We start from the raw sequence: 12,071 nt of genomic DNA on the forward strand, positions 1-12,071 counted from the left end.
GGACAACGCGGGTGACATCGTGAGTTACTGAAATGCTCTGCATTTAAAACGGATCGTGCGCTTATACGCATGCACATCCCAAGCAACCACCGGACGACCGCCGGCTGGCCGGCAAACGTACGTCCATTCCTGCTCAAGCGGTTTCAGAGTTGGTGGACGGACGTACCATGTACGTCCGTGGGGACGTCCGGATTTAACACTTCCGCACGCCCATTCGGGATCCGAAATTGGATGTCTTTTGGATGTTCATTAAAAATGTCCACCAATGTTGTTTCTACAACGAATACTACACCGCACAACACACCTACGAACTACCGGGCAGACACATGCATACACGAACACGATAGACTTTCTTCACACATTTCGGTAACGGTTCTCTTCTTATATACCCTTCCCCAAAGAGATCATCATCGGAGTCAGTGAGGTGCTCCAAAAAAGTTAAATGTTAGGTTTAATTTCAGTAATATGCGGATGAAACTTGCAATATCACGTCAGGGTGTTGGTGTACAAAAAATTTTAAATTGAAAAGCAGACCGTAATACTGTTCTGGTTTTGCTTTTATATTTACTTTACGCTATTATCTGGTGCGTCGTGGTAACTTTGCACGTTTACGAAAATGTATATCCTTTGTATATACGCTGCTGGATGACTGTAAATCTGCAAACGTACAACCAGATATGGACGTGCAGTGGATGTATAGTGGCCGTCCATACGGCATTGGATTTTCGGCTGTTTTTCGGACATTCCACGGACATCTTCCATGGTTGCTTGGGATGCTGACGGGCCGCCTACGAACAATAAGAATGAGAGTGCGTGTTCAACCTTGATATGGAAAGAGCATATATGTATTTTGTTCGATGTGCCAGCACGGATATATTCACCCCCTACCCCCAGAAGGATTTCTACACCCCGCCAAATTAAACGATTCCACTACCACCACAAAGATTCCACCCCGCCCAGGGATCTTCTCCCCCCCCCCCCCAATGGATTTCGACACCGCCCAAATTCGAAATTCTGGATAAACCCCTGCGAGCACTTTGTTGTCCACTGTGCTTGGCGCCGGTAACTCATGCTGCCGTATATATCCAACACAGTGGCTACACAGGATGAAAACCGGCACTGATGATGTACGATAGCGTGAACCGGCGAATCAAAATGCCTACAAGTCGAACGGTGCCCTTTCCATATCAAACACGAACTCTCGTGCAGCGACCTGCCGCCAGAACGCGCAAAGCCACACATTCCGTAGCTCGCATTTCAATGTCATCCCGTGCGCGAAAAATTGGCACGTCCGATGTGCTGCAATTTGAATCGGACGAGCAGCGTGCGCGGATGCCGCAGGCTGGTCAAGTGAAAAGCGCGCGGCGGATTTTGCTGCGGGCGGCGGCACGTCACGTTCTCGGAAGGGAGAGGGGGCCTGTGGTGGGGTCAGCGGCTGTCGGCGGCGGCGGCCGGTTCCTCCTGCAGCGGCGAACAATCTGGGCCCGTCTTTGTTCGACCTGTTGAACGAGTCCGCCTTGGCAGTGGTCGCGCCGCGAGCTCGCGCCATGGCCTTTCGGATGTCTGCGGCCCACAGGCATGCACCGACGCTGCACAGGCGACACAGGTCAGTTGCTGCTGCCTACCTGCAGAGCTTTGCGATCGGAATGCGAGAGGAATGTTCAAACGACGCGTCCCGTGGCACGCTCGAAAGTGGCATCGCTATGCAGTCTGCGCTCCGTGCTGGTTACAAGCTTGTCGCTTTTGGGTTGCTTGTAGGATCATACCTGGCGTCTATTACCTTGCGGCCGCCGGTCTCTGGCTGGTTTTACTGTGTTAACACCGCAGCCTCGCGAGCCACATTTCACCAATGTTTACCAATCGTAGAGCCAACTGCGGCGGTCATACCGTGTTGTGACAAGTGGCCTGCATGCAACGGAATCATTCTGACCGTTAAATTCCGTGGCGTCATATTTGGACACCTTTCCGCGTGGATGTGTTTTCCCACCCCGGATGACCGGCGTTAACTGGAGCAGCCACGATATCGGCCTTGCACAGTCGTCAGTCTGCTCCAAGTGTGGACCGTGTGGGCTCGCTGTAGATGTGCAAGGCCGTGTCGATCGAAAAGGAAAACGAAAGCTAGGAATGGCCCTAATTAACCGTTAAATGACCACAAGGAGGCAGCAGGGACTCGGGAAAATTCAGGAAATGTGTAATACCCTTGCTACACTGCTGTCCGAATGTCATTCGAACCGAATGTCATTCGACTGAAACGAGGGCCTTCGGATGCCATTCGCAATTTCTATGGCATTTCAAAGCTTTAACAATCGCTCACCGTGCTGCGTGGCGCTGCTGCTGTTGTCGCGTTCTGTTTTTACACAGTAATGCAAAAATTCAAATTTAGAAGCAGTCTTTGGCATTAAAATGATATCAAAGTACGAATAAAAGCTTTGATACAGTTTTTTGCTTAATTCTTAATTACAATCGAATTTTTTTGTGCTGTCTGGCCACACTGTTTTGTCGCTTGCTCACACTGGTGCTGAGAGTATGAAATTATTACGTCTTGATATTATGATTTAAGTGAATGAGAAGTAAACAAAGTCCCAAAATTAAGAATATCTTGTTATTTTTAAAGTATGCCAGTCACGTATTTGTTTGACTTGGAACGCTGTGTGCGAGAGTGCAAGAAATGGCATTCGAGAGCCCCAAATGTCTCCCTGGGTGCTCATTTGGCTCGAATGTCATTTGAGCCAAATGGCATTTCAAAACCCAGTGGAGCGGCACAACTTAGCATTTCAGTCGAATGACATTTGGTTCTAACGGCGTTCGGATGCTAGTGTAGCGGGGGTATAAACCACATTTGTAGCCGCCAAGTGGCATGGCCACGCGTCATATAGTTTGTTGCTCCATTTCCTATTGCCACCAAGCACAGTATCAACAGCCGCAATACACAACACTCCTTCCTTCTCAGCTTGGACTCAGTGGTCAGCCGAAGCCAGCACTTATAGATAACCAGGGGTTCCCTGAACCCACTGTGAGCGACCAAGAAGTTGCAAGGTGGTGGCACCACAGGCTGACCATTTGCCTCCGTTAACCCAGTCACAGGCATGGTTTCACCCTCTGGTTGGGCTGCCTTCCTTCCAGTCCCGCATCCGCTATTCGGGAAGGCCTGGCTGAGCATGGTTACGGGCCAAGACCCTGCCGACCGTGTGCACTTATCTGGGGCTCAATGGTCAGGGTGCAGCCAGTTGAACATCGCTGACAATTTGCGGCCCATGAGTAGCTCGGCCGGGGATCACCCAGTAGTTGTGTGCGGAGTTACGTGCTGCTGGAGGGTGAAATCAGCCATGCGCCATATCCAGTTCCCTTGGGTGATGCGAGACAGAGCCTTCTTGGTAGTGCGCACCATCCTTTCTGCCTTGCCATTCGTAGATGGGTGGAACGGTGCCAAGATCACCTGCCAGATTAGATTGCTGTCCAGGACGTTGCCCCCAAGGGCGACCGAACGCGGGAGTAGCACGCGCCGTAGTCGAGTAAAGACCACCCGCTGAGAAGACGTAAGGGCCCGCGTCGCGGCGCCATTTAATGGTGGTGTCGCTCTGCAGGCGACTAAATAAAGTTGCTTCTATCTATCGAAACTCGGTGGACTTGAACTGGGCTCCATTGTTCGAGAGTTGTGTCTGGGAGGCCATGCGTGGCAAACAGCTTCCAAAGGGCGCTGACTACGGTCTGCAACGTCATGGATGATGCCGGGATGGCCTGCAGCCACATTGAATGTGCGAGATGCCAATGCCGATGGTTGCGCAAACACGGTGCGCACTGTCATGGAGTTTTTTTTTTGTTTCCAAGAGAAGAAATGACCCGCTAAACTTTTATGTGAATACCATTTATTCCATATGGGGGCGCTTCACAGGCGAGGATGAGGGGTTTCTTCTCATCATAATGTATCAAGACCTGACTATATGCCAGGAGTTGGTTTCACGCCCTCAAAAGTTTTTCATTGTGTCTGGCCCCACACAAAGACTGCCTTCCTGTCCAGAGGTTGGTGCAGTGGTTCCACAACAATGGCCTTGTGGGTCATGAACGCATGACAGAAGTCCCAGGTATGCCTGGAGCTCGGCCTTGTTTGAGGGGCGAGGCTTTCACTAAGGACGGCCTGTTTCTTCTAGTGCCGGATAGATGCCCTCAGCATCGATTCGGAACCCCAAGAACTCGCACAATTTGGGGTGGAAAATGTTTTTGGGTGCCTTTGTTGCTTTACTTCAGGGTAACATTGCCCCCACAGACGCCACACGCAAACAAGTGCGGGAGGGATGTGGACAGGGGCAGGGCTGCATCCGTCCTTGCATGCTTTGGATAGGCACCTCTTGGCCAGTCTGTGATGGAGCTGTGCTGCTGATGAACGATGGTTGCAACAAAAGCAGCGGGGGAGTGGTAACTAACCAAGGGTGTGCCGGAACCTTGCAGGGACCCATGAGCAGGGATGTGGGCGTGGCTGGTGTGGGGGTGGGCGGCCTGCTGGTGGCTGGCTGCGGGCGAGCTGGTGCGGGAGTTCGAGGTGGCCGAGGGCGTCCCGGTGGGCAGCCTGGTGGGCGTCATCGGGCGGGACACGCCCTACCTGATTGTTCCGGCCCCCGGCTCGGCAGTGGACTCGGACCTGAGCATCGCCGGGGGCCAGGTGCGCACCAGCGTGGTGCTGGACCGGGAGCTGCGCAGCGAATACTCGTTCGTGGCCATCCCACCCAGCGGGGGGGACCACGTGCGCGTGACCATTCGTGTGTTGGATGTCAACGACAACGCACCAGCCTTCCCTGCGGCCAGCATGGCGCTCGAGTTCCCCGAGAACACGCCGCGAGACGCCAAGCGCACGCTTAGTCCCGCCCGTGACCGGGACCTGGGCGAGTTCAGCACCCAGCGGTACCGCATTGCAGCGGGCAACACGGGCGGCGCCTTCCGGCTGGCCTCGCACCGCGAGCGTGACGACGTGCTCTACCTGGACCTGCAAGTGAGCGGGGTCCTGGACCGGGAGGCCGTGCCGGCCTACAGCCTGGAGATCGAGGCCTTTGATGGTGGCCGGCCCCCGCTGCGCGGCTCCATGACGGTCAACATCACTGTCCTGGACGTGAATGACAACCCTCCGGCCTTCAACCAGAGTCGCTACGTGGGGCGTGTGCCGGAGAACGCCAGTGTGGGCACGGCCGTACTGCGTGTGCACGCCAGTGATGTGGATGCGGGTGACAACGGCAGAGTGCGCTATGCCATCAACCGGCGCCAGAGTGACCGTGAGGGGCTTTTCGCCATCGATGCCGAGTCAGGCCTGGTGTCAGTGAGCAAGCCACTAGACTTCGAGGCCAAGGACACGCACGAGCTGGTGGTGGTGGCACGCGACTGCGGTGACCAGCCCCTGGAGGCGACCGCCTTCGTGTCGGTGCTGCTGACCGACGTCAATGACAACCAGCCCAGCATCAACCTCATCTTCCTGAGTGATGACGCATCCCCCAAGGTCTCCGAGGACGCCCGGCCGGGGGAGCTGGTGGCGCGGGTGAGTGTCAACGACCCGGACTCCAAGGCCGAGTACGCCAACGTCAACGTGAGCCTAAGTGGGGGAGAGGGCCACTTCGGCCTGGCCACCCAGGACCACGTCATCTACCTGGTCATGGTGGCCCAGCCCCTGGACCGCGAGACGCGCGCCCGCTACGGACTGCTGCTCACAGCCACTGACCAGGGCAGCCCACCGCTGCACGCCTCGCGGGCCTTTGAGCTGGCCGTCACGGATGCCAACGACAACGCTCCTGCCTTCGACCGGGACACGTATCATGCCAGTGTGCCAGAGGTGGCTGACCCGGGCACCTCGGTGCTGCAGCTGAGTGCCTCCGACCGGGACGAGGGGCGCAATGCGCTGCTGCGCTACTCCATCCGCCACACGCCGGACACGTACTCGCAGTGGTTCCATGTGGACCCCCGCACGGGCCTGGTCACCACTCGCACACCCATCGACTGCGAGACCAGCCCCGTGCCGCGTGTCACCGTGCTGGCCACTGACGGCGGGGAGCCCCCGCTCTCAGCTAGTGCCACACTCCTGGTCACCATCAGCGATGTCAACGACAACGAGCCCATCTTCGACCAGAGCTTCTACAACATCACTGTGGCTGAGGACGAGCCCGTGGGCAAGTGCGTCCTCCGGGTGAGTGGGCTTGGGGGCCCTTCTCTTTTGTGGGGAGCAGGTCAAGGGGGCTGGGATTGGCAACCCTTGGGGTTGCGTGAAGACGTACTTCGTTTGGCTGAATATCGATTAATCCCAAGTGCTGTGAATGGTTCAACGAAAAGAAAAGTGCAAGAAAAACTTCCTTAGAAGCAAAAAAAGGCAAGCCCAAGGAAATGTCTCGAGCCATGCCTCTGCGTGAAGGTGGATGACCTGTGAAAGTTTTTAGCAGATAGCATAGCGGTGACACAGATTTTAGATGAAAGGTGTGAGCAAATTTTCTTTCTTCTGTGTGTTGACAGCAGTTATCCCTAGGAAAGACGTGCATCCATGCACGCACCTTTATTTTGGCTCTACTGACCTTAAAAGGGGTGCCTCCTATAAATTACTTATAATACATATCCAAGTGATAAGACGTATAAGCCCTGAGGTCTAACCCCTGTATTCAGAAAGCATACTTAACTTGTGCCATGAGGAGACCTTTTGTGAGTGTCGGGAAGAACCAAAACGAGAAAATGCCACTGCAGGTTTCAGAAATCGTCTTTAAGGCGTCCCTATCAAAGGCATCTTTCTTGGAGCAGGTTAGGCTTCTAAAAACGAGACTAGTGTGCGACGTGTCAATTCACACATTGCATGTGGGCGGGACTTGACTTTTGAGCCAATTGGAAAGGACGCTCCCATGGTACTAGCTTTGAAGTACCCGCCAGCTCCGTCAGTGGCTGGTCACCATAGAGAATGCTAGGCTTAACATCACGGCCAATATTTGATCTCCATTTGCGCTACTACTGCGCATGACTATCCATTGTGTAAATTTTCGCCACAGTATCATCCCCTTTCTCACCTGTGTAATTTGGTTTGCCTGATTGGTTGCACTCTGTGTTCTATGTGCGGAGGCGTTGCCATGGTGCCAGTGTTGGCTGCATTCCATGCCTACAGTGCCTGGAATGTACTGGCTAGTGTCCTGAACAAAGTGCTTTCCCAATGGGCGGAGGTAACAATGCCGGCGATGCCTTCCAACTTTGGCCGGCAGAAACATTGTCTGTCGTAAATGTGCTGCCAGTGGGGTTCGCTGGCTGGCCAGTGCTTGCTTCGGTCATTTCAGAGTTGTGTTGATCGCGTTGTGCCTTATGCGGAGTGTTTTTCTCGCGAGTGCACTGTGATTTGGTTTTGTTTGCGCTGTTCTTTTAGCCCAAAGAAGTGAAAGTTGCATGAACTTATTACGCTTAAAGGGACACTGAAGGGAATTTGTCACACTTCAGTTTTTGTTTGCATTGCATAGACCGGCTAAAATAAACACACACTTTTTATCATTTATCCGGTCGATAAAGCAGTATTCATTTTATAATGCCTGAAAGAAAAAAAAAAAGCCGGGCCACCTCTACAAATGTGAAACCTGTGGAGGGGCGAAGCATGCAGTGTATAAGTGTATTCTTGGCGCCTTGGTGTTTTTGCCCGCAGAGATGAAACCGTTGGGGGTAGAGGTATACAGCCTTGGTGTGAAAGTCTCGCATCTTTGAAGCACGAAGCGCTCTAGTGCGACGCGCTAGAAAACGAGTGTCCCGGTGTCTTCCTTAGTACGCATTGTGTTCTAGCCCGAGGCGTCGGAAAACGTCCCAATGTTTTTTTTAGTACGCGTTGCGAAACGCTCCAGCGCGAGGCGTAAACGAGTTTTCTGGTGTTTTAGTACAGTGACTACATGAGGCGACGGTTACGATGACGACAGGAGACGCCGATAGCCCCCGCCCCTAAAATGCTATGCAGCATTTGCAGTGGTCGCACCAACAGCGTTGACGTGCACTCAAGATGCGATGTGATTGGATGATGTTCAAGATTGGAATTCAAACCAGTTCAATGATCTGATGGTATCGTTCGCTGGGCATTCTTGATATCTCAGGAATTGGCATACCACAGTTCTGCCATGTTGTCAGCTGTAGAATTCTTCAGATGAGACTGCCAGCACCGCTTACAATCTTACGATTGTAAGATTGTAAGCGGATCACTAGTCGAGGCGTGCGCAGTGGCTGAATGCCCTCCACGTCACTGGAGATGCTCAAGTGCGTTGCGCTTTTCCCTCACCTTTGGAGCTTGCCTGCCCTGTCCCTGTACCCTAAGAGAGGTGTGTTCACACCAAGTCAAGAGTTGGCTGATTCGGCACTGTGCCCGCAAGCAATCGGTGCTTTTGTCAACACCACGGCAACGAGAACTCGTCAGCGCGTCAGTGTCAGTCTGTGTGCGTTCTGCAAACTCGCTCGTGTAGCAATGAAGGTTGCAACATGAAATGGTGAATTCAGTATAGAAAACACTGCCCCCCCCCCCCCCCCCAAAAAAAAAAAGAAAAAAAAAATAAACTTAAAAAAGGACACATGCGCTATTGGAGATTAGAACTTGGGAATTGCAAAACAATGCACCCAATCTTCCAGACAACTCAGCCATAATGCAGTGCTATCGAGGAGGGCAATATAAAATATATATCATAAAGTCTGCTTATTTTATCTTTTAGTTTCAACATTTCCAGCAGCTTAGATGACTATTTCTTGAATAACGGTTGCGCATTAAACGTCGTCCCCCAAATTTCCCCAAATATCTTATTTGTAGCAACTGCATTCTTTAGGCAGAAAAGCAATCGCAAATGTGTGCTGGGGCTGCTGACCACTGTTCTAGCTCACCCAGTGCAGAAAGTGCTTCCCGCACCTTGGCTTTACGCTGTACAATAAAAGTTTCGGTTGATTTTAATTCCTTAGTATCTCTAATGAATTCGCTGACTCTTCTTCCGCTTTTAATTAGCCTTATATTTTCTACTAGCATACCAGTCAGTGAAGCTTCGCATGTGCGCATGTGTGGGGCTACTCTATTCACTGCAGTGGCTCAATGGCTAAGGCGTCGTGCTGCTGAGCACGAGGACCAGCAGCACGAGGACAAGGTTTCGATTCCCGGCCGCGACGGCCGCTTTTCTGATGGAGGCGAAAAGTGAAAATTAAAGCCATTCCACTCAATGTGAAAGCTGTCGGAAGTGCAGAGCAGTGATTCGCCATAACGGCTGTAGCACCATTATCCGCTCACTGCTACCACCCAATGCAATTCAAATTTCCCGCCTTCGCAATGCTCACATGCCCCCTGCCTGAAACTGTGCCAGCGGGAGTTCTTTTCTTTTTGAGCTTGCCTTTCCTCCCGCACGTGCCGGCATTGCACTGCCACTTTTTTTCTCTTACTATCGTAAAAACCAACCCAAGGAGCGTTCCTAACTAAATGAACGCGGGCACTGCCGGTTAATTACGTATATTTTGCCTCAAATGTGCCTGCAGTTTTTTTTGCGCTAAACAACGGGGAGATGTATGACAAGCGCCAGTGGTTCACGAGTTTTGAACGCCTATGACTATATAAACCGCTTGGCTTTCGAAGCCTCTGGGTTATGCTGCGACGACAGCCGCTACGACGGAACGCCGTGTGGCTTTACGTGGGTCCAGCGAGCCAGCTACGGTCACAAGGCGAGCTCCTAAAGTGCTGTGCACTTAAAATGCCTTTGTGTACAAGATTTCGGTGCACGTTAAAGATCCCCTGGTGGTCAAAATTAATCCGGAGCCGTCCACTACGACGCGCATCATTGCCTGTAAAGCGTCAACGCGTTAAACCCTACAATCAATATGGACCTACTCTGACTTCATAGACTTTACTAAGCTTGATACAATATACGAACTAAGAAACTAAAGGCACATTCTTCCAGGCACAAATCGTGTAGTGGAAAGTTTCAACTGAGTGAGCAAATTGCGACGACCAGCTGGCAACCGGCTGACTGACTCTGTCGGAGTTTTGGCGAGCCGCCCAGTAGCGCAGTCAAGCTAAGCCATTTTGAGTGAGCATCATATGAAACGTCATAGGAAACTGGCAAGAAGGATGTGGAGAGAAGGACAACACTTTCGAATTGGTTTTTATGCGAAATAAAGTTGCGTAAACGCACTGAGAGTAGTCGAATTATGGCCTAGGGACTCCAGACCACAAATGGTACAAGTACTAATCCCGCAGTGTCGACAGACCACTCGGGTGTTTTTTTAACTTGCTGTGTGAAGGGGCACCCAGTGGTGTCGAGGGAAAAGTAGTTGGCCAGGATGCGGTAGGAGAGGTGTCCCCGTTGACCGCCATGAGCTGCATCAGGGTGCGGGGGCGTCGGGCGGCAGCGGAGTATAATCCAAACAACCTCCATACATCTATATACGAAGACTACAAAAGGCGATGATGTGACACAGATGCTTGCACCTATAGCCTAATACCATTGCGTGTTTCCACACGCATTCAGAGGAATGTAATAATCGCGTCCATCCAGTGATGGCCGGTTTTAAGCACAGACCAGCAACCGGCCTGCTGTCTAAAAAATTGGCCAGGGGGCAACCGTAGCCACTGTTCACTCACTCATCAGCCACTTGTGCCTCACAAGTCTTAGCCATGCTTGGAACAAAGGATGCCATCTCTGAAAAGAAGCCCACATGAGGGTACAGGCGCGGGGTGGGCACTTGTTTCTCCCAGTCCGCAGCCGTCTGCTCCCAACAGACTCTGGCTAGTCTCTTGCTCATGGAAACGAGGGAAGAGGTCCGAGGCCCAAGGGGTCGTCGCATGTGCATGTACAGGCCAAACATTTGAGGTGCTCTGAATGAACGCTTGTCATGCCCGCAGGTGTCGGCCACGGATCCGGACTGTGGCGTGAATGCCCTGGTGAACTTCACCTTGGGGGGCGACCTGGGGGGCCAGCAGCAGCCATTTGCGGTGCACCCGAGCACGGGGGAGCTGTGCTTGACGTCGGCGCTGGACCGGGAGCGGCGGGGCTCCTACGAGATCCCCATCGCAGCCACCGACCGGGGTGGCCTGAGCACCATGGCCATGGCCAAGGTGTACGTGCGAGACGTCAACGACAACCGGCCCATCTTCTACCCGCGCGAGTACAACGTCAGCCTCCGTGGGGATGCCCCCCCGGCACAGGCCGTGGCCGTCGTGGTGGCCAGCGACGCTGACGCGGGCTCCTTCGGCACCGTCTCCTACCGCATCGTAGCCGGCAACGAAGCGGGCCTCTTCCGGGTGGAGCCCTCCTCAGGCAAGCCGCCTTCTTCCTCCTCCCTCCCGTGCGGTGTCCTAGAAGGTGCCTGTGCGTGCAGGGGAGCTGCTGGTGGTCAAAGGGAGCCTGCTGGGGTCGCCGGCGCTGCACGAGCTGCGGCTGTCGGCGGAGGACGGTGGGGGCCTGCACTCGCTGCTGGATGCCCGCGTGTACGTGAGCGTGCTGGGGCCCGGCCAGCAGCCGCCTCTGTTCCAGCGGCCCCGATACGCCTTCCAGGTGCGCGAGGATGCTGCCCTGCACACCGTCATCGGCACTGTCGCTGCCGCCGCAGGTCAGTCATCCCTTGGGGCAGCTCTATCTGAACCCGGGCTTATTATGCTCCTCTGTCTGTGCGTGCAAAAGAAAGGTGCGTATTGTACTGTCCACTGATGAGCAGATGGCAGTGGCCCCTGGTGTTGTACACCAAAACCCACGGCGACGACTGAGCCGGGTGGGGGGCGCATTGCCTGACCTGCCTGGTCTTCTCTCATGGCCATCATTCTCATCCATGGTTCGTCTCACCCATCCTGCCGCCAAGCAACATCTTTTGTGTCCACAAGCCAAGCAGTAAATGCTTTCCCTCTGTTGGTAATATGAGTGGGGGAGGGGGCACCGTGGCCAAGAACAGCATTGGCCAGGAAAAACTGTGCAACCTTCAAAGTCATTCCTCGCTGGAGAGCTTTCATTACCAGCAAGCCAATGTGATATGGACTTCATGAACATTCTACAGAAGTATGCTGGGTAAGGCAAAATTATGCTCCGGGATCACCACATGACAAAGGATTTAATACTGGTTCGGCTTGTCCTGAG

At 53.4% G+C, this 12,071-nt stretch overlaps 1 protein-coding gene across 1 annotated transcript in view; it reads left to right on the forward strand.

Moving 5' to 3' along the window:
* The first annotated feature begins 1,062 nt into the window (after positions 1-1,062).
* Positions 1,063-12,071, forward strand: part of Ds (dachsous cadherin-related 1) — a 53,465-nt gene continuing 42,456 nt past the window's right edge. The window contains exons 1-4 of the mRNA XM_077702945.1: positions 1,063-1,606; positions 4,447-6,163; positions 10,847-11,261; positions 11,323-11,553. Of these exons, the coding sequence (XP_077559071.1) occupies positions 4,463-6,163; positions 10,847-11,261; positions 11,323-11,553 (2,347 nt within the window). The 5' untranslated portion in view covers positions 1,063-1,606; positions 4,447-4,462. The remainder of the gene's footprint in view (positions 1,607-4,446; positions 6,164-10,846; positions 11,262-11,322; positions 11,554-12,071) is intronic.

Source organism: Haemaphysalis longicornis, unplaced genomic scaffold (assembly GCF_048455015.1).
Source record: "Haemaphysalis longicornis isolate Haplotype H1 unplaced genomic scaffold, Haemaphysalis longicornis Haplotype H1 scaffold_3, whole genome shotgun sequence".
Classification (NCBI taxonomy): domain Eukaryota; kingdom Metazoa; phylum Arthropoda; class Arachnida; order Ixodida; family Ixodidae; genus Haemaphysalis; species Haemaphysalis longicornis.